At 40.7% G+C, this 22348-nt stretch overlaps 1 protein-coding gene across 1 annotated transcript in view; it reads left to right on the top strand.

Moving 5' to 3' along the window:
• mboat2.L (membrane bound O-acyltransferase domain containing 2 L homeolog) overlaps positions 1 to 22348 on the top strand; it is a gene marked incomplete in the record, with an annotated part of 107084 nt that overhangs the window by 24286 nt on the left and 60450 nt on the right. Inside the window, 2 exon segments of the mRNA NM_001097001.1 lie at positions 10184 to 10329; positions 11733 to 11810. Coding sequence (NP_001090470.1) covers positions 10184 to 10329; positions 11733 to 11810 — 224 coding nt within the window.

The following is a 22348-nucleotide window of genomic DNA, read 5'->3' as shown; positions in this document are numbered from 1 at the left end:
AAAGTTAATTTAAAGGTGACCCACCCCTTTATCTCTCCCATATGAAAACTGAGCAACGCAGGCAGCACCAATGATCCCTCTCTCATTATAATCCCTAATATCCGCAGCCGCTGGAAAAGCTTGAACGCTTACATAATTACAGTCTGCACAGTTAAATAACAGGCACAAGTCCATCAGGTCCGACCTTAGAGATGACGCTGGCAGTGTTTTACACTTGATTTTTATAGCTGGAGGTGAGTCATTGATTTCAGTGTGTGCTTGACTTTTATTCCAATGTAAAATAAAGGTAGGCTGCTATTGACAATTTCATATCTTGTCTGCCCCCCCTCAGTCCAGAGTTACTGCTTCCCACTCACCCCCTAATGATAAATATTTATAGATTCTTTTTCATGGGAAACCTTTCCGAGAGGGCCGGCAGCATTAACATTTGCTTTACAGCAGTTCAGAGGCTTCCGATCAATGGCATTTGGCTGTGTGTGTGGGAAGTGCATGTATGTAACAGATGTATATATTAACGAAATGTGTATTGCTGGAATAACACACGGAAGACTAGAATTAGAGCTCTCGAATAATCCCAGGCACTAGTGATGGCCGAATAAATCTGTCAGGCGTGATTTTGCGGTGAATTTCCACATTTCACTGCCGGCGAATAAATTCGCAAAACTCTTGCGAAAATTCGGCGACATCAAAAAATTTTCGTCAGAAAAGTCAATCACGTCAAAACCGTTGCACGTCTACACTATTCAGACGCCCATTGACTTTAATGCCGGCGTCAAAGTTGACGCGAGTATCAAAATTGCAGCAAATTGATGCGGGCGTCAACTTTTTCCGCCGTTTCGCAAATTTTTCGACGAAGCAAAACGGGAGGGATTCACTCATCACTACCAGGCACTCTTAGCTATTGCATTTCTTATTGAGATTTCATTTATTTATATTTGGAGAACTTCATTACTTCTAAGCCAGGCGTCGGGATAAACCGAGATGATCTGATCAATTGGCCCCATTGGCATTTTCAAGCATTCCCTGCAGGTACTATATCCGACTGATTCGTTGTCAAATATCTCCAAACAGCAGTCTAATAAATGTTAGATAAAGATCTGCTCGTCCTATTTTCTTGTTGAACATTGGCTGAATATAGTCCTAGAGCCGTAATCCCCAACCAGTGGCTTGTAAGTAAATGGATGTAACAATTACAATCTTTGCTGGAAAAGATCTTTCTTTTGAAGAAAGATTGTCCATTTCAATATACGTGTAGAGCTAAATAGTCAGATATACAGATAGAAACAATAGAAGTCTACCTGTAGCTAACGATTCAGCACTAACAATGGCTGATGTTCAGGTGCTTCCAAAGGCTCCCGATCAAAATTTTCCTCCCGGGCCGATCGACGAGCCGACTGATATCCAAGTCTCCGGCAGAAATTGGTCGGCTCGTCTCCTGCCATTCGTTTCGTACGATAATATCTGTGCGTCTTTGGCCACCTTAACATGTTGCTCACCAACCCCTTGAATGTTGCTCTCCGTGGCCTCAAAGCAGGCGCTTATTTTAAATTCCTGGTTTGGAGGCAAGTTTTGGTCGGATAATAACCAGATTTACTGCGAAACGGTACCTCCTGTTGGATTCTTGTCCACATTGGAGCTTCCAATAGTCAATCAGAGCCCATATTTGACACTCATAGGATCTTTTTTATTGCATGCTTGTGTTGCTTTCCAACTTTTATTTACATTTGAATAGAGAGCTGCTGTTGTTTTCTGCAGTGGTGTTACTGGGCCCCAATGCAAATAAATTTTAGGGGCCCCCAACATAACCAGAGGTTGTAATTGTTTTACCGATATATGTTTAAATTGCTCATTATTTAGGGCCTCATGGGGCCCCTATAGCTCCTGGTAGTGTCGGACTGGCCCACCGGGAAACCAGGAAAACTCCCGGTGGGTCCAGGTGTCAGGGGACCATTGTGCTGCTAAAGATTTGGCCTATTTCATAGTCATTTCCTATTTCTTTGAGAAAAAAAAAAGGCTAAATAGATGGAGTAATAGATTATAAAATGTAAAGAATAGAGGTTGAGTGAGGAGAATAATAATAATAGTACTGAGAGTGGGCCCCTGGTGTATGGTTCTTTGGTGGGCCCCTGATCTAAGGTTTATAGTTGAGCCCCTGGTGTCCCAGTCCGACACTGGCTCCTGGGCCCCCTGCAGCCACAGGGTCTGCTTCCTCTGTAGTTACGTCCCTGGTTTTCTGGATCTGATTGATCAGTCCGATACAGTAAAAGTTTATTTAGCAAGCTTTGACTTTATCTAACAAGCTTTCCAGGCTTTCTTTCTATACAACAATAAGTGGCCAGCACAACTTTTGTCTATTTGGAGTATTCAAATGTAAAAAGAGTAGGGGAGCAACACAAGCATAAAAAAGGTCCAGTGGGTGCAAAATAAATTATATGATTGGCTATTTGGTAGATCTTTGTGGACTGGCAGCCTACAGGAGGTGTCTTTGGCCACAAACTGTATTTTTAAGACACCATTTTTAAGCCACCATAATATTCCTACAAGCCAGGAATTCAAACATAATCACCTGCTTTGAGGCCACTCGGAGCAACATCCAAGGGGTTGGTGAGCAACATGTTGCTCATGAGCCACTGTTGGGAATCGCTACCTTATAATATTGGCACACATCCCATAAAATTCAGTTAAACATACTCTCAAACAAATAACCAGCTCATGCAGGATAATCATGTTTGAGAAGTTTTCTGATGACAATAAAATAACAGGTGTGAACTTTACACCAGGTCTAGTTCTACAGAGCAACCAATCGGCACATTTATTGCTCTGCTGTCTATAAGGAAATGTCTTGTTTCTATGGGTTACTTGTAAAGGAGCAAATTTGCCTATGTTATTACATTATCAAAAAGCATAATGAATATTATTATTTATTTACAGTATATGGTGCTGACACATTTCTCAGTTTTTGCATCATTCCCTGCCCCACTAGAGCTTAGACATCCATAACATATTGACACTGAAACTCTAGTCAATGTTGGCAAGCAAAAATAATAATGATTTATAATCTGTATTTTTAATTTAAGATTAGGAGACCTCTGCGGTATGATTTCCTTTTTCTCTGTAATAATAAAACAGTAGATTGTACTTGATCCCAACTAAGATATCATTAATCCTTATTGGAAGCAAAACCAGCCCATTGGGTTAATTTTTTATAATGTTTACATGATTTTCTAGTAGATTTAAGGTATGAAGATCCAAATTACGGTAACATCCGTTATCTGGAAAACCACAGGTCCCAAGCATTCTGGATAACAGGTCTTATACCTGTTCTCCTAATGAGCCTATGACTAAGTGCCAAGCATGAAATGTGTCAATGTCTCAACAGAGCTTGTTTTTATTTTGATGACATACTCAAGGGTATCAAAATGTTAATTGTGACATGCTTTAATTCATCGACAGAAGCCTCCATCACATATTACAGAAAGACCAGTAAAATGGACCCCGGGGACTTGTGATGCATGGGGGAGGTGCCTTGGGCTTTGCTTGGGATAAATGCCATGTTTTAGATGCTGAAGTCCATTTTATTGCCAAGGGAATTAGACAGTTATGTAATTATTCACTGTATGACTGTAGCATACTGACATTCACACTGTACCATATGATGCGCTACAAGCTGAAATAAAAACAACAGCTTCTTTAACCCTGTGTTTAAATTTGTTTTAAAACCCAGTTATGAGAGATGGTGCCTATAGTAACAGTGGGATAATAGTCTCTGGGAAGGGAGTGTGACTGTGGGATAGAGGTATAGTAGGGAGAGGTGGTGCCTATAGTAACAGTGGGATAATAATCTCTGGGAAGGGAGTGTGACTGTGGGATAGCAGGTATAGTAGGGAGAGATGGTGCCTATAGTAACAGTGGATAATAGTCTCTGGGAAGGGAGTGTGACGGTGGGATAGCAGGTATAGTAGGGAGAGATGGTGCCTATAGTAACAGTGGATAATAGTCTCTGGGAAGGGAGTGTGTCTGTGGGATAGAGGTATAGTAGGGAGAGGTGGTGCCTATAGTAACAGTGGGATAATAATCTCTGGGAAGGGAGTGTGACTGTGGGATAGCAGGTATAGTAGGGAGAGATGGTGCCTATAGTAACAGTGGATAATAGTCTCTGGGAAGGGAGTGTGCCGGTGGGAATAGCAGGTATAAGTAGGGATGAGCTGGGTGCCTATAGTAACAGTTGGATAATAGTCTCTGGCGAGGGAGTGTGGCTGTGGGATAGCAGGTATTAGTAAGGGAGAGATGGTGCCTATTAGTAACAGTCGGATAATAGTCTCCTGGGAAGGGAGTGTGACGGTGGGAATAGCAGGTATAGTAGGGAGAGGATGGTGCTATAGTAACATATAATAGTCTTCTGGGGAGGAGTGTGCTGTGGGATGCAGGTATCCTCAGCGGGACAATATGGTTCCCCTTGGTGAGGATGCTGCGTAGTAGTGGGAGAGTATGAGACAGTAACTAGTGGATAAGCAGTGGGAAGGGAGTGTGACTTGGATTATGCTATTAGTCTAGGACTCCGCGACTCTACTGTTAAGGGATCTCACATGATAAATCAGTCTTTGGGAAGGGCGCCGGCTGGTGATAGCAGGACGATGCTTATTATGCGAGAGATGGTCGCCGCTACTAGATACAGTGCCTATAATATTCTCTTTGGGCAGGTAATAGCAGTCTATATAGGCAAAATGGTGCATATAGTATGTGGCGCTACATATCTCTTGGGAAGGGAGATGTGACTGTGGGATGTAGGTAGTAGCGGAGAAGATCTGGGTCCCTTATAGTAACAGTGGCATAATGTCCTTCTGGCCAAGGAGTGCGAGTTCGTGATAGCAGCTACATAGTGGGAGACGATTGGTCGCTGTCTATGCAGTAACTGAGTGGTAGTAATGGAGTGTGACTGGGGGATTAGCAGTAATACTGCTCCAGGGCGAGCAGCATTGGCCTCTCCCTATGTATACCCAGTGGTATAATAGTCTTTGGAAGGGAGTGGCTGTGGATAGAGCACTTATAGTAGCGGAGATGGGTGCGTTATAGTAGGGCGAGGGGAAGAGGTACCTGGATAATTTGGTGAGTGGCTTGCTGCCCTATAGTACAGTACAGTGTATATTTAGGTCCTCTCGGGCTAATCGGGAGCTGTACTGTTGGACCCCTCCTGGATTGCAGGCTTTATTGGGAGAGATGGCGCTGCTATGTCAACGGCGATAATATTCTCTGGATAAGGTAGTGTGGCTGTGGTTACAGGGCTATAGTTAGGGGAGAGGATGCTCTGCCCCATGAGTAACAGTGGCTAACTGAGTAAGCACAGTGTACTTGAGAGTCAGTTATATGGTAGGAGAGATCGCGTGCCCTATAGTGCCAACACTTGGATAATAGTCTCTCGCGGTCGAATGGCATGTCCCTGTGGACCTCGTGGCATAGACGGAGGCTATAGTAGGAGAGATGTGCCCTCTTATATACACCGTTAGCCAGGATAATAGTCCTCTGGCATATGGTAGTGGTGTACGTGGCGGATAGGAACGGCGCGTATAGTTAGCAGACTATATTCGGCTGCCCATCTCCAGCAGGTAGTACAGAGTGGGCCTATTGAATCAGTCTCTGGCAAGAGTGTGGCTGTGGATAGCAGGGTATTAGTAGGGAGAGATGGTGCCTATAGTAACAGTGGATAATAGTCTCTGGGAAGGAGTGTGACTGTGGATAGCAGGTATAGTAGGGAGAGATTGGTGCCTATAGTAACAGTGGATAATAGTCTCTGGGAAGGGAGTGTGACTGTGGGATAGCAGTATAGTAGGGAGAGATGGTGCCTATAGTAACAGTGGATAATAGTCTCTGGGAAGGGAGTGTCGACTGTGGGATAGCAAGGTATAGTAGGGAGAGATGGTGCCTATAGTAACAGTGGATAATAGTCTCTGGGAAGGGAGTGCGCTGTGGGATAGCAGGTATAGTAGGGAGAGATGGTGCCTATAGTAACAGTGGATAATAGTCTTTGGGAAGGGAGTGTCGCTGTGGGATAGCAGGTATAGTAGGGAGAGATGGTGCCTATAGTAACAGTGGATAATAGTCTTTGGGAAGGGGTGTGACTTGTGGGATAGCAGGTATAGCAGGGAGAGATGGGGCCTATAGTAACAGTGTAATATCTCTGGGATCGGAGATGTGACGCTTAACAGTAACAGTCGGATAATAGTCTCTGTGTGTTCAACGAAGTGGTATCAGCAGATATTAGTAGGAAGATGGGCTGTGGTTGGCCGTTATATGTAAACTAGCCGGGTTGGGATAAGATTAGTCTTTGGGGAATTGGAGTATAGTGGTAGCAGAGAAGATGGTGCCTCCATAGTATACAGTGATAACTTAGTGCTTTGGGGAAGAGACGTGGCTGTGGGACTATGCAGGGAAGTAGGGAGATGAGTCTGCCCCTATATCTAAACAGTGGTCATAATAGTCGTCTGGGAAGTGGTGTGGGCGACTGTGGATAGCACTGGATTGTAGAGAGATGGTGCATATAGTAAGCAGGTTGAATAATTAGTCTCTTTCGCGAAGGTGGTGCTGCTGTGGGATAGCAGGGCTATAGTAGGGAGAGATGATGCCTATGAGTAACACATGTCGGATAATAGTCTTTGGAAGGGAGTGTCGCGTGTGGTGATAGTGCAGGTATAGCAAGTGCAGACGATGCGCGCCTTATTAGTAACAGTGTGGATATAGTCTTGGTAAGGGGAGTGGCTCTGCTGGGGATTGAGCTGAATAGCTGTAGGAGATGTTGGCTGCCTATATAAACAGGCCTGCGCCATCCAATAATCTCTGGGCAAGGACTGTGTCTCTGTTGGCGTAGCAGTCTCCTCGTATAGTAGGAGAGATGATGCCTTGTTAGTAACAGTGCGATAATAGTCTCTGGGAAGGGAGTGTCAGCTGTGGGACTAGCAGTATAGTAGGATAGATGGTCCTATTAGAACAGTGATATAGTCTCCTGGGAGGGAGTGTGCTGTGGGATAGCAGGTATAGTAGGGAGAGATGGTGCCTATAGTAACAGTGGGATAATAGTCTCTGGGAAGGGAGTGTGACTGTGGGATAGCAGTATAGTAGGGAGAGATGGTGCCTATAGTAACAGTGGATAATAGTCTCTGGAAGGGAGTGTGACTGTGGGATAGCAGGTATAGTAGGGAGAGATGGTGCCTATAGTAACAGTGGGATAATAGTCTTTGGGAAGGGAGTGCGACTGTGGGATAGCAGGTATAGTAGGGAGAGATGGTGCCTATAGTAACAGTGGGATAATAGTCTTTGGGAAGGGAGTGTCGCTGTGGGATAGCAGGTATAATAGGGAGAGATGGTGCCTATAGTAACAGTGGGATAATAGTCTTTGGGAAGGGAGTGTCGCTGTGGGATAGCAGGTATAGTAGGGAGAGATGGTGCCTATAGTAACAGTGGGATAATAGTCTTTGGGAAGGGAGTGTCGCTGTGGGATAGCAGGTATAGTAGGGAGAGATGGTGCCTATAGTAACAGTGGATAATAGTCTCTGGGAAGGGAGTATGACTGTGGGATAGCAGGTATAGCAGGGAGAGATGGTGCCTATAGTAACAGTGGGATAATAGTCTCTGGGAAGGGAGTATGACTGTGGGATAGCAGGTATAGTAGGGAGAGATGGTGTCTATAGTAACAGTGGATAATAGTCTCTGGGAAGGGAGTGTGACTGTGGGACAGCAGGTATAGTAGGGAGAGATGGTGCCTATAGTAACAGTGGATAATAGTCTCTGGGAAGGGAGTATGACTGTGGGATAGCAGGTATAGCAGGGAGAGATGGTGCCTATAGTAACAGTGGGATAATAGTCTCTGGGAAGGGAGTATGACTGTGGGATAGCAGGTATAGTAGGGAGAGATGGTGTCTATAGTAACAGTGGATAATAGTCTCTGGGAAGGGAGTGTGACTGTGGGACAGCAGGTATAGTAGGGAGAGATGGTGCCTATAGTAACAGTGGATAATAGTCTCTGGGAAGGGAGTATGACTGTGGGATAGCAGGTATAGCAGGGAGAGATGGTGCCTATAGTAACAGTGGGATAATAGTCTCTGGGAAGGGAGTATGACTGTGGGATAGCAGGTATAGTAGGGAGAGATGGTGTCTATAGTAACAGTGGATAATAGTCTCTGGGAAGGGAGTGTGACTGTGGGATAGCAGGTATAGTAGGGAGAGATGGTGCCTATAGTAACAGTGGGATAATAGTCTATGGGAAGGGAGTGTGACTGTGGGATAGCAGGTATGGTAGGGAAATTGTGCCTATAGCAGCAGTAGGGATAATAGTCTTTGGAATTTACAGTGGTTTCGGAACAAAAGGTATATTAGTATGAGATTAAGCCTATAGCATCTCTGGGGATTACAGCCTCTTGTAATTGATTGTGGCTATAAGATGAGATGGGCAATTTGTCACTTGATATTAGTGTTGTTAATCAGTAAACCATCAGTTGTTGAAGTACAACACTTAGAAAACCACTAACAGCCAAAGGCTGACCCCTGGCTACTATTTGTCATGTTGGCTGGGAAGCTGAATGCATTTTGTTTTTGTTTGCAGTTGGCCTGGTTTTATGAGAAATTGTCGGCCGAATGTGCATGAAACTAGAAAGTCATTGGAAGCCTCACTGCAGCACATAACCACCACTGCTAGGCTTGTTAGAATACAGTTGGAAATCTCTGTTATCTGAAAGCCAAATTGACTGTGCCACTAAGGTGAAGTTTGATTTGGAGAACAAAATAATCACTTGGACAGGTGTAGTCAGATAAGGATATTGGTTAGATTTTTTCCTTCATTGGTTAAGGTGAAATCATTTCTCAGATAGAAAATGTCACTGTGTGTAATATGTATTATGAACTCCAGTAAACAATATATTTCCCTAGTAAACGTGTAGTGATTTAGTGCCAGGAGAGGCTGGGAACTGTAGTTCAGTAGCACCTCCAGTATAAACATTTATAAAACGATCTGCCGTGAGGTTATCCTATTGCTTATCTGCAGTTCATTGCATCCATGCTAATTATTGTGCGTCCCGTTCCTGGAGTCGTGTTCATTAGTCTTTGTTAGAGGTGTAGTGAGTGACGAAGATTCTATGGCCAGCTCAGCTGGATGTGGATATGTGATAATTGCTTCTGTCGGATTTTGCTGGGAAAATGATAAACCTGGTCTATTGTCGTGCGGCTCGTGCCTTTCAAGATTGCCTCTTCCTTAACCCCAATTGCTTAATATCAGTTAAACCAGAAAGTCAAGCAATGTCAAAGATTTTCCTTGATTCATAATATCTATCTATCTATCTATCTATCTATCTATCTATCATCTAGCAATCATCTATCTATCTATCCATCCATCCATCCATCCATCCATCCATCCATCCATCCATCCATCTATCTATCTATCTATCTATCTATCTATCTATCTATCTATCTATCTATCTATCTATCTATCTATCTATCTATCTATCTATCTATCTATCTATCTATCTAGATACTTTACATGCATGCCACATTGTAATTGGTCAGGAGGTACAGGAGGACGTATCCTTGCCAGTGTGTGTTGCTTGTAGGGGTGACTTGACTAGACATGAGTTTTATACTGTGGGCCAATCTGCCTTTGTCTCTTTAGCGCTAGACCAGTGTTCCCTAAACTGTAGGACTGCCCCCCATAGGGGGAATGGAACCAGGGGCTGCGAGAATGAAGCCTGCAGGCCATTAAGGGTGGGATATGGGATAAATTGCTCCCAAAAATACTCCTGAAACCTTAGCTTGAAGGTCATTTAGGATAAGATTGTCCTACATACAATTGGAGCTACAGTACGGCTAAATGGCTTATACTGTAATGTAATTTATGACAAGAAGGACCTTGACCAGATTCTGGCCATCAGAGGAGGGCTTGAACCAAAAGGTAGAAAAACACTACACTATATCATGTCTGTTTTTTTTCATGAACCCTGGTGTATTCTGAAACTCAAGCTTTCCTTTACTTCTTAAGAAATACAACCTTACACTTTTATAATTTTGTCTGATAAGTATTTTTCAATTGTGCGCAACCTGAGACCAGTTTACCACTGAAACAAAACGGTGACTGGTGACCTCCTTCATAATACAGAATGGACTATATCTCCTTGATAGCAATAATTTTGTGTTTCCTCTGCAGGTTAACTTCGTAGCGTGCCAAGTCTTTGCCTTGCTTGCTGCTATTTGGTTCCGCATCTACCTACATTCAAGCAAAACTAGTCCCTTGATCCGACATGTAATTGCAACGCTGCTGGGCCTGTACCTTGCACTTTTTTGCTTTGGATGGTGAGTTTTATTTTTTTACATATGGCATTATATCGTGGTTATACTGTGTAGCAGTGGTTCCTAGACTGCTTGAGCAGTGGCAATAACTAGGGTTGAACTTGATGGACTTTGGTCTTTTTTCAACCCGATCTAACTGTAACTATGTACATTCTATAATTGCAGTTTATTTTCTATTAAACCAGAAAACAGATGCAGGTCTACGCACAGGCTCCATATATATCTTTGTATAACATTAATAATTTAATAAAGTTTGTCCCTAGAACATTAGGTACTGTATATCTGGCATATCTACACGGTGATAAAAGTTGGACAGCACTAATTTATGTAAGCATATGCTAGCCTTATCCTTTTAACCTCTAACCTAAACTGTTTTCAGCATGGTTGGGCAGCCATATTTAAATAATTGGCTGGAGTTTTTAAGTACATTCTTTTTGGACTTTAAAGGGATACTGTCATGGGAAAAAATTTTTTTTTCAAAATGAATCAGTTAATAGTGCTACTCCAGCAGAATTCTGCACTGAAATCCATTTCTCAAAAGAGAAAACAGATTTTTTTATATTCAATTTTGAAATCTGACATGGGGCTAGACATTTTATCAATTTCCCAGCTGCCCCATGTCATGTGACTTGTGCTTCAGGAGAGAAATGCTTTCTGGCAGGCTGCTGTTTTTCCTTCTCAATGTAAGTGAATGTGTCTCAGTGAGACATGGGTTTTTACTATTGAGTGTTGTTCTTAGATCTACCAGGCAGCTGTTATCTTGTGTTAGGGAGCTGTTATCTGGTTACCTTCCCATTGTTCTTTTGTTTGGCTGCTGGGGGGGAAAGGGAGGGGGTGATATCACTCCAACTTGCAGTACAGGAGTAAAGAGTGATTGAAGTTTATTAGAGCACAAGTCACATGACTTGGGGCAGCTGGGAAATTGACAAAATGTCTAGCCCCATTGAATATAAAATTGAATATAAAAATTGAATATAAAAAAATCTGTTTGCTCTTTTGAGAAATGGATTTCAGTGCAGAATTCTGCTGGAGCAGCACTATTAACTGATTCATTTTGAAAACATTTTTTTTATCCCATGACTATCCCGTTAAGTAGTAATTACTTTGAAATGTATTGGGAAAAATTGGATACAATTTTGAATGAACACATATAACAATATATAAAAATTTTGTATGCAATATTTTCTAAGCCTTTAATGATGCCTTTCTTTGAATAATTATCTTTATAATGTGAATTTCAAAAGTATTTGTGGGTCCTTGCCTTGGGGAACAAGGTACTGTCGAAAATTTGGGTAGTGGCACGCGAATCAATGTTGGACATTTTGGCAGCCCAAACATGCACAGCTGAAACAACCAATATGCCATACTCTTTGTACGAATCTCCTAAATGTTTTCTTCTTCCACAGGTATGCCTTACATTTTATTGTGCAAAGCGGAATTGCATATTACATCATGGTTGTCGCAGGACTGGAAAACATGCACAAGTAAGAATATTTTCTTTTCTAAGAATACATGAAACACAATATTCAGGTGCTAATTGGTTTTTCTTGCAAGGGTTGTACAGGCTGAAAATTGAAATGCACCACTTTAACTATAGATGCCAATTTAGAATGTTAGAAAAGGCAAGAACAATGAAGGTCCTTAGTTTTGTTGCTGTCTAGATTCCTACATAACTACTGTTAGCAATGATACAAAAGCACAGGGTGTAGGTCATTTACCTACCTGGTGTGATGAATTGTTCTTCCACAGTTGTATCCAAGATACAGATGCATGACTCCTAAGCTGTACTTGAACTGTGGCAGGGTCATAATTGTTGCCTTGTTTTATTGTCAACATGCTGAGCAGCCATGGTGGTTACCAAACAGAAGAATGCACAAACACCACATATCATTCTGCTTAAATAATTAGACAGATATGACTTTGAGAAGATGGTTAAAGGGTTTTAGGAGACAAATCTCTGTAAAAACAGCCTGGAACATCATGGAACATCATTCCTTTGGGGGTTCATCTGAAGAACCTTTCTGATAGCTACTAAGACCTAGTAGATGTGTTATAGAGACAGAAGTTAATCATTCTGGCCTTATGGATGTTATATTATTTTGCCTACAAGTGTATCCAAGGAAGGGACAGTATACAAGATTCAGATGCATGACTCCTAAGCTGTGGCAGGGTTATAATTGTTGCCTGGTTTTATTGTCAACATGTTGAGGTGAGCAGCCATGGTGACTACCAAACAGAAGAATGAACAAACACTGCATATCATTGTACTTAAATAATTAGACAAATATGGCTTTGAGAAGATCAGTACATGGTTAAAGGGTTTTAGGAGACAAATCTCTGCAAAAACAGCCTGGTTGTATCATTCACGGAACATCAATGTATTAGGTGCTCATCTGAAGAACCTTTCTGATAGCTACTAAGACCTAGTAGATGTGTTCTAGAGACAGAAGTTAATCATTCTGGGCTTATGGATGTTATACTATTTTGTCTACAAGTATATCCAAGGAAGGTACAGTTTTCTTGTGTTGGGTTCAGAAGAAAGCCCAACACCAGCTCAAATAGTTTCTGTAGCATTCAAGTGCATAGAGGTCTCCTGAATCTTGGCTATTGGGCAACTTTAAAGGATATCATAAATTTAGAAAGTACAATTAGGATAGATTAGAATAGGATAACATTGTCAGAACTTGCACAACGTTAGGGTTAGGTTTAGGGCTGTCCATGGTGGCATATGCTAAATAGTGATTTATTGTGTGCATGGGTGCCCGATGGGTGCCTAGCAGCCTACATGAGCACATAGCTTCAAGGAAACAATGGGTCATTACTTGTGATGGTCCAGAGGGTGAGGATAAAATTATAACCAGGCCACCTGAGTAACTTCCTGAATCTATAATATTCAGATACAATTTTGTAGACCATGGAAGAGCAGTGTCCTTGAGTAAAATAAGACTTTCCTGTTCTCTGCATCAAACAATAATGGGGTCAAGACTTTACCGTCATGATTTATTGATTGCGCTGCATAGATCTTGCAGTGAAACCCCATCAAAATTAACAAAGTCAGATGAGTGGAGTTGTATAGCTCCTAGAAGCTCCAGCTTCAACATATAAACACACATCTCCACTAAGAGCATGAGCAATCTTGTAAATGGATACTGCTGCTATCTAGTACTGGGGACATGTGCATTTATGTGCATTTAGTAAGTACTACTATAGTTTATATAAACAAGCTGCTGTGTAGCCATGGGGGGCAACCATTCAAAGCTGAAAAGGCAGAAAAGGCAGAAAAGGCCCAAGATACACAGCAGATAACAAATAAGCTCTGTAGTATACTATGGGATTCTTCAGAACTTATCTGTTATCTACTGATTAGCCTGTGCTTGAATGGCTGCCCCCATGGCCACACAGCAGCTTGTTTATATAAACTATAGTAGTACTTATCTGTTATCTACTGTGTATCCTGTGCTTGAATGGCTGCCCCCGTGGCTACACATCAGCTTGTTTATATAAACTATAGTAGTACTTATCTGTTATCTACTGTGTATTCTGTGCTTGAATGGCTGCCCCCATGGCTACACAGCAGCTTGTTTATATAAACAATAGTAGTACTTATCTACTATCTACTGTGTATCCTGTGCTTGAATGGCTGCCCCCATGGCTACACAGCAGCTTGTTTATATAAACTATAGTAGTACTTATCTGTTATCTACTGTGTATCCTGTGCTTGAATGGCTGCCCCCATGGCTACACATCAGCTTGTTTATATAAACTATAGTAGTACTTATCTGTTATCTACTGTGTATTCTGTGCTTGAATGGCTGCCCCCATGGCTACACAGCAGCTTGTTTATATAAACAATAGTAGTACTTATCTGCTATCTACTGTGTATCCTGTGCTTGAATGGCTGCCCCCATGGCTACACAGCAGCTTGTTTATATAAACTATAGTAGTACTTATCTGTTATCTACTGTGTATCCTGTGCTTGAATGGCTGCCCCCATGGCTACACAGTACCTTGTTTACAGTATATAAACTATAGTTATGTTTCTGAAGCAAACACACCAATTTTACCAGAGCAGGACAACAGTACATTATATGTTGTTCCTTTAAAACACTTTAATTGTTTGGCGTTACTGTTCCTTTAACACTATTGCACCTTTTATTAAAGGAGAATGTAGAGAGATGTAGAGAATTATATTTTGAGACAATTTGGAAAGGGTTATAATTTTTTATTATTGGTAGTTTTTTTAGTTATTTCGCTTTTTATTCCACTCAGACGAGTAATATAAAGTAGCAATAACAATAAATTTGTAGCCTTACAGAGCATTTGAGTTGTAGATGGGGGTCAGTGACCCCTCATTTGAAAGCTGGAAAGAGTCAGTAGAAGAAGGCAAATAATTAAAAAAAAATATATATAAAAAATAAAATATGAAGGCCAACTGAAAAGGGCTAGAATTAACCATTTAATAACATATTAAAAGTTAACCTCAAGGTGAACCACCCCTTAATCTAACTTATATATTGACTTATGTCAATCTTATGTGTATATTATAACTATTTGACTTAATTTACTAGAATATAGTTTTCTGACTTCAACCTCAATCAGGGCTCTATTATTCTCATCCATCTTATGTCCTATGCAAGCCACCAGGAATATGTCTATTTCAAGTATCCAGATAGAGATTTGGCCGATAAGCCATGTGTGCATTATTGGAAGTAGGAGAAGAGCCAGGGAACAGGTGAACCTAAAATATGAAACAAGTAAAGCATTTTCAAGTAGGGATGTTAGGTTCGGAATTCAGACAGGATTCGACCTCGGCCGAATTCTTGTGCCTGGCCGAACTGAATCCGAATCCTAATTTGCATATGTAAATTATGGGTGGGTAGGGAAATCACGTGACTTTTCGTCACAAAAGAAGAATTTTAATTTTTTTTTCCTTTTTTGACCCTACTTCGCATATGCAAATTAGGATTGGGATTCCATTCGGTATTCAGACGAATTCCAATTTGTGGATTCAGTGCATCCCTGTTTTCAAGAACTGGGAAATAGTAGAACTTTCCTGCTGCAAAAACAGGAGCAAAATGAGGTGCAAAATCACCCCTTAGCTCTCATTCACAATCATTTCTACATTTCTGCTTGTAAACCTTTGTATGGAAGCTGCTATTTGTGCATTCACTATATCAAAATTACTTAGGGGCAGATTTATCATAGGTCGAGGTGAATTTTCAAATTCAAAAAATTTGAATTCAGAGCTAATTTATTCTAATATTAGCTCTATTTATAATACTTCGACTAGGGAATAGTCCAAAATCGATTTGAATTTGAAAAAATTCGAAAATTCGAATATCGAAATTTATCATGTACTGTCTCGTTAAAAATTCTACTTTTCCACATCTAAAACCTGCCGAATTGCTGTTTTAGCCTATGGGGGACCTTCTAAAAACCAATTGGAGTCAATTGGTGGACTTTGAAAAACTAAGTTTTGAATTCGATCGAAAGCACTATTACTTTGATTCGTGCGATTCTAGTTCGGCCGAATTCGAACGAATACGGACTATTCACCTGCAAAAAAAACTTTTTTAAAAAAAAATTGGTCTTTTCGAATTTCGAAGTTTTTTCAATTCAAAATTCGACCCTTGATAAATCTGCCCCATAATGATTAATTGGGTATCTGACTTTTTCTTATCTCCTGGACATGAAATGATTTGGCATGTGTGCTTTGGGGACATTCTCCCTACAGAAGCATAAGCTTTGTGTTTGCTTGTTTTAGTAACCCACTTGCATTTAAGATTTGGCAGCTCTTTGTGCTGTTTATTGAGCCTTTATTTAACCATGCTGGAATGTCAGGCTCACTTTGATGCAGGCTCCGAGCCCAGAAATAAGAGCTATAGCCATACCATGACCACGGCGTAAAATGTTTGTACCACGGTTTGTCATTTGCTGGAAATACTCCAACATTTCTAATGAATTCCAGATACAAAACATCACTTTATTTAGCTGCACAACAATAAATCTGCAGATGTTTACAGGCTGGGAGTTATAGCATTATAGCAAAGGATGGGGGTGGGGCAGGAGATTTAGGGTTGAATATTTAAACGCCATGCTTGATATTTAGCCTAGGGTTATATTTAGGTTAAATTGTTGCCTAGATATCAGATGTAACGAATTCAGGATTCGGTTCGGGATTCTCCTTTTTCAGTAGGATTCAGATTTGGCCGAATCCTTCTGCCTGGCTGAACCTGATCGGAATCCTAATTTGCATATGCAAATTAGGGGCGGGAGGAAAATCACATGACTTTTTGTCACTAAACAAGGAATTCAATTTTTTTCCTCTTCCCACCCTTAATTTGCATATGCAAATTAGGATTCGATTTGGTATTCGGTCGAATCTTTTGTGAAGGATTCGGGGTTCGGCCGAATCCAAAATAGTGGATTCGGTGCATCCCTATTTGGGACCATAATACATTTACCAACAAGATAAGGTCATATATCAGTACATTCATATACAGGTATGGAACCTGCTATCCAGAATGCTCAGGGAGGGATTCTGGATAACGGATCTTTAATAATCTGGATCTTCCTACCTAAAATGTACTAGAAAATCTTGTAAACATTAAATAGACTAGTTTTGCTTCCTAAAAGGATTCAATTTATCTTAGTTGCGATCAAGTACAAGTTCCAGTTTTATTACGAAGCAAAATTAAATCATTTGTAAAAAATGTAATTATATGGATAAAATGTAGTCTCTGGGAGGCGGCCTGTCTGTAACTCAGAGCTGTTTTGGATAACAGGTTTCTGGATAACGGAATGTACACAATATAGTAATGTACACTACCCAAAAAGTCAGAACACACCTAGGTTAGAAGCAGCAGATCCAAGTCAAGCAGCATTAATTAGAAGTGGGAGAAGGTGAACTGGTGTTGGGGGAGAACATGTTGCTTTAGGAAGGTAAACTCAACCAACAATATTATCAATGAAATATCAGACAGTCTGTGGTGGTGAATTTGTTAAGAGCATAAGGAGAGAACCAAAGAACCTGAAGAACTAAAGAAATAATTGGACAACACTATACATACAATGTAAATCAGAGGACAATATGTGTGGCCTTTCTGACTGTTAGATGAGCTTTACATTTTATCTGTTCATAACTTTATCTCTTTGTGACATTTAGACCTGCCAAGTTGCATGTTAATCTTTCCTCGCTTCATTAAGAGACAAGGATCATTTAGTATTTCCACAATTCATTATATACGGTAAGCACGTTATTGTACACTTACCTTGAAATGAACAAGAAGAACCTCATTTTTGTTCAGCAAACAGTCTGTTGTAGGGATATTGCACATTTCTCTGTGAGTGTGTAGATCTGATTGATGAAACTGTTGGACTCTGGAACCAACTAAATAAAATAAACATAAATATTGAAGCCACACAATAAGCAGAAATAGGCTGGAATGAAAAGATGACAACAATTGGTAAAAGATAGGACTGGAAAGCAGGGGCCCTTGGAAAGGCAGTAAGACTGTAACTCCTCTGAGGGGAGACATTTTCACACTATAGTCACTCAGCTGTTGTGTATCTACAACCCTGAGAGGTTACTATGGGGTTACTAAACTTGATTTGGGGAGATTAGTCGTCCGGCGATAAATCACTTCTTCTTCGGGCGTCTAATCTCACTCGGAGTGATTCGTTTCCCCCAAGTCGCCCGAAGTTTCCTCGTGAGGCAAATTCGGAAAAACTAAGAGCTGTGATTGCCACCCTGCTGGCGATTCACATTCTAGCCGGCGGGAGGCAGTTCGGGGAGATTAATCACCCTGGAGAAGAGGAGATTTGTCGCTGGGCGACTAATCTCCCCAAATCTGAGCATGTGTCTCTGCCCTTACAGTAGTCCTTAGGTTTTCTGCAGTGTCGGACTGGGATGCCAAGGGCCCACCAGAAAACCTTAGACTGAGGGCCCACTTTCCAAACTATTATTCCTCCTCTCCTCACTCAACCTCTTTATTCTCCTAGTCTTTTATATCTACATACTATACTCTATTCTTCCATTATTAAGCCCCTTAAATAAATACAGAAATGGCTATGAAATAGGCCAAGTGGTTAGAAGCAGAAAGGCCTACTGACACCTGGGCCCACCGGGAGTTTTCCTGGTATCCCGGTGGGCCAGTCCGACACTGTTTTTCTGGCATCCCTACCCTTATCTCATAATAAGGTTCTAGACATAAAAACACTGCTTTATCTATTTAGCCATAGTTTCAAGAGTGTCTTGGAAGTAGCAAGCAGTGTTCAGCTTCAGACTGTGTTTTCAGGGTGATCAAGAAAAGCAACTAGGCATTCTGCCCATATCTTACCCTAAGGGGCATATTTATTAAGGGGCACATTTACTAAGGGTCGAAGTGAATCGAAGTGAATTTTCGAATTCAAAAACTTCGAATTTCAGAATGTCATTTTTGGGTACTTCGACCATCGAATAGACCAAAATTAGATTCTAATTGAAAAAACGTTGAATATTCGACCATTCGAAAACTAAGTACTGTCTCTTTAAAAAAACTTCGAATTCGACACTTTGCCACCTTAAACCTGCCGAATTGCTATGTTAGCCTATGGGGACCTCCTAGAACCCATAGCCAAGTCGAAGTTTTTTTTTTTGAAAATCGTTCGATCGGTCAATGAAATCTTTCGAAGAGATTTATTTTATCTCAACCATGGAAACAGTTCTAGTTCGAATATTTGACCACCTAAAACCTGCAGAGTTCGTTTACATTGTGCGTTGATGCTGTGCACGTTTTAACGCATTGGCGTCAGAACGTGGCACGTGTGTTGTCTGGGCGGCGCCATCTACCCGGCGGCGTTGAAGAAGGAAGGAGCACCGACGGGCGCTCCTTACATTAGGGAAAACTTGATTCGAATTAGATTCAAATTCGATTTGAATTTTCAGGTCGGGACTATCCTATTGAATATTAGACATTCAAATTTTTCTTAAATAACCTCCCATTCAAGTTGAGAATAAATTAGAATTTATTAGAGTCAAATATTCACATAAATTCGAAATTCGACTTTTGATAAGTGACAGTAGAATATGGGAAATGTTCTCAACCCAGTCAATCCTGTAAATGGGTTCCTCATACATAGTAAGGTAACACCAGACCTTCCAAACTTTACATATCAGCAACAATATCACTTTGGAGAACCATGTAAATCACAAGTCATCATTTTATTCTAGAATGCACAACAGGTTTCTGATCCAAAGATCTTTCTTCAGGTTCCTATTGTCACCTGATGAAGGATCTTTGGATCTGAAACATCTCACCCTAGTGTTGGACTGGCCCACAGGGATACCAGGAAAACTCCCGGTGGGCCCTGGTGTTAGTGGGCCCTCTTGCTTCTAACCATTTAGCCTATTTCATGGTCATTCCCTATTTCATAGTGGGGAAAAATGCTTAATAATGGAAGAATATAGTAAGTAGATATAAAAGACTAGGAGAATAAAGAGGATGAGTGAGGAGAGGAGAAATAATAGTTTGGAAAGTGGGCCCACAGTCTAAGGTTTTCTGGTGGGCCCCAGTCATCCCAGTCCGACACTGTCTCACCCTAAGTGGTCTTCAGGTTGGACCCTGCCAGCTACTGGTCTGAGCCCCTCTAGTGGGGAACCAAAACCAAACCTAAATACTTATTTTTACTCTGATTGCTCTGTGATCTAGCTGACTTTACTGAAGGCTAACAAGTATATTCTGAAGAGCTATCAATATTCACTCTGGCTTTTCAGGGGAACCTTTCCCTTTTCCATGATTTTTTTTAATAGTGTTTTTTTGTTAATTGACTAAAATTTGAGAAACATGATCCATCAGCCTAGTTTGAAAACGGGGTGATGGCAAGGCATCAATAAAGGGCAACACCCATTGGGCTGTACTAGGGAGTTTCATTTCTAGGGCCAACTTGATTTATATATGATATGCTGGATCATATATTTATAAAAATCCCATCTCATATGTCTATTTCTCATAAAGTTAGTAAATAATCTCGTGGCAGATATGTGGCAACGGCTCAGTCACTTTACATCCATGTGACATCCGCTCATCTGATTTCACCATGACAACTAGCAAAAAATTAAATGAAAGAATGGCAAATTGTGAAATAATCAAATGTCATGTATATAAAGCAGTTATTCCCCAGTAAGGAGGACTTGCTTTCTGTATTTGCCCAGACAAATACCTAGTTACACTGACTTAAAAGGATTGTTCATCTTTGAATTAACTTTTAGTATGATGAAGAGGGATATTCTGAGACAATTTCAATAGGTTTTCATTTTTATTATTTCCAGTTTTTGAGTTATTTAGCTTTTTATTCAGCAGCTCTCCAGTTTGCAATTTCAGCTATATGGTCTAAAATACCCTAGCAATCATGCATTAATATAAATAAACTGGAAGATGAATAGGAGAGGCCTGCATAGAAAGATTATTAATAAAAAGTACCAATAACTATAAATTATAGAGCATTTGTTATTTAGATGGGGTCAGTGACCCCCATTTGGAAGCTGGAAACGGTCAGTAGAAATTCTGCTCCAGCAGAATTCTGCACTGAAATGCGTTCCTCAAAATAGCAAACAGATTTTATATTTAATTTTGAAATCTGACATGGGGCTAGACATATTGTCAGTTTCCCAGCTACCCCCAGTCATGTGACATGTGCTCTGATAGACATCAGTCACTCTTTACTGCTGCACTGGAGTGATATTAATCCCCCCCAGCAGCCAACAACAGAACAATGGGAAGATAACCAGATAGCAGCTCCCTAACACAAGATAACAGCTGCCTGGTAGATATAAGAACAACACTCAATAGTAAAATCCAGGTCCCACTGAGACACATTCAGTTACATTGAGTAGGAGAAACAGATCCTGCCAGAAAGCAGTTCCATCGTAAAGTGCTGGCTCTTTCTGAAAGCACATGACCAGGCAAAATGACCTAAGATGGCTGCCTACACAATGGCCTGACGAAGGGGCCGGTGTGCTCCAAAAGCTTGGAATTGTTACTTATTCACCAAACTTGACTTTTTCTGCATTTTTTCCATGGCTAACATGCTACAACATCTTAAAACTATTGTTCAGGAATGACAGTTTAACACGGTAGAGTGAATTATTTGCAGTGAAAACTGTGTAATTTAGAAATAAAAACTACACCATAAAAATTATGTCAGAATCCCTTGCCCAGGAGCAGTAACCATAGAAACCAATAGGATGTTTGCTTTTAAACAGGTGACCATTAAATGCTACCTTCTGACTGGTTGCTATGGGTTACTGCTCCTGGGCAAACTTAGTGCATTTTAATGTTAAAGTCTTGAAGTTAGAGTGTAAATATTGCTATTTTAAAACCACACTAAACTGTAGAGGATGCTAACAGTTAATCGTTTATTCATGTATTTCTGAGTTTCTCAACCTAACATGTTTTGGTCAGCTGCAACCAACACACTCATGCTGGGAGTCACTGACAGATTTCACATGCTCTGCCCGGCTGATCCCAACACAATCATTTGGATAATATATCCCATGCTTGTATTGTCTTATCTGATAGATGCTACATTTAGGGATGAGCATAAAGTGACATTTACAAGGACCCCTTGTACAAACTGCCATCTTTGAAGGACTCAAATGCTTTATAGCATCTGAACAATGTTCCTTGACCTCGGTGTGAACCAAGTCATTACATAATGTATTACCCCTACGGTAGGAGGTCAGCTTTGTAGAAAATGGCCCAGTTTTAAAAACAGTGGATGAAATAAATACTGTTTTCTACCCTCAGGTAGAAGCCCCTTAGAGCTATATATTTGTGCATTGTTTTCTTTGGAACGTGCATTAATATTTAATGCAACTTTTGCTCGACCACATTTATCTTCCAAGCAGTTTACTTAATGCGTATTTACTTAATTCGTAATGTGAAGTTTGGTTGTTCAAATTGGGATAGTCGGTGAAGTCAAAGAGAATTTATTGGGACAATGATATTCAACTGGGAAAAAAATGTGACATGTTTTTCCCTTA

Source organism: Xenopus laevis, chromosome 5S (genome assembly GCF_017654675.1).
Source record: "Xenopus laevis strain J_2021 chromosome 5S, Xenopus_laevis_v10.1, whole genome shotgun sequence".
Taxonomy (NCBI): Eukaryota; Metazoa; Chordata; class Amphibia; order Anura; family Pipidae; genus Xenopus; species Xenopus laevis.
This window is presented reverse-complemented; position numbering and strand designations above follow the sequence as displayed.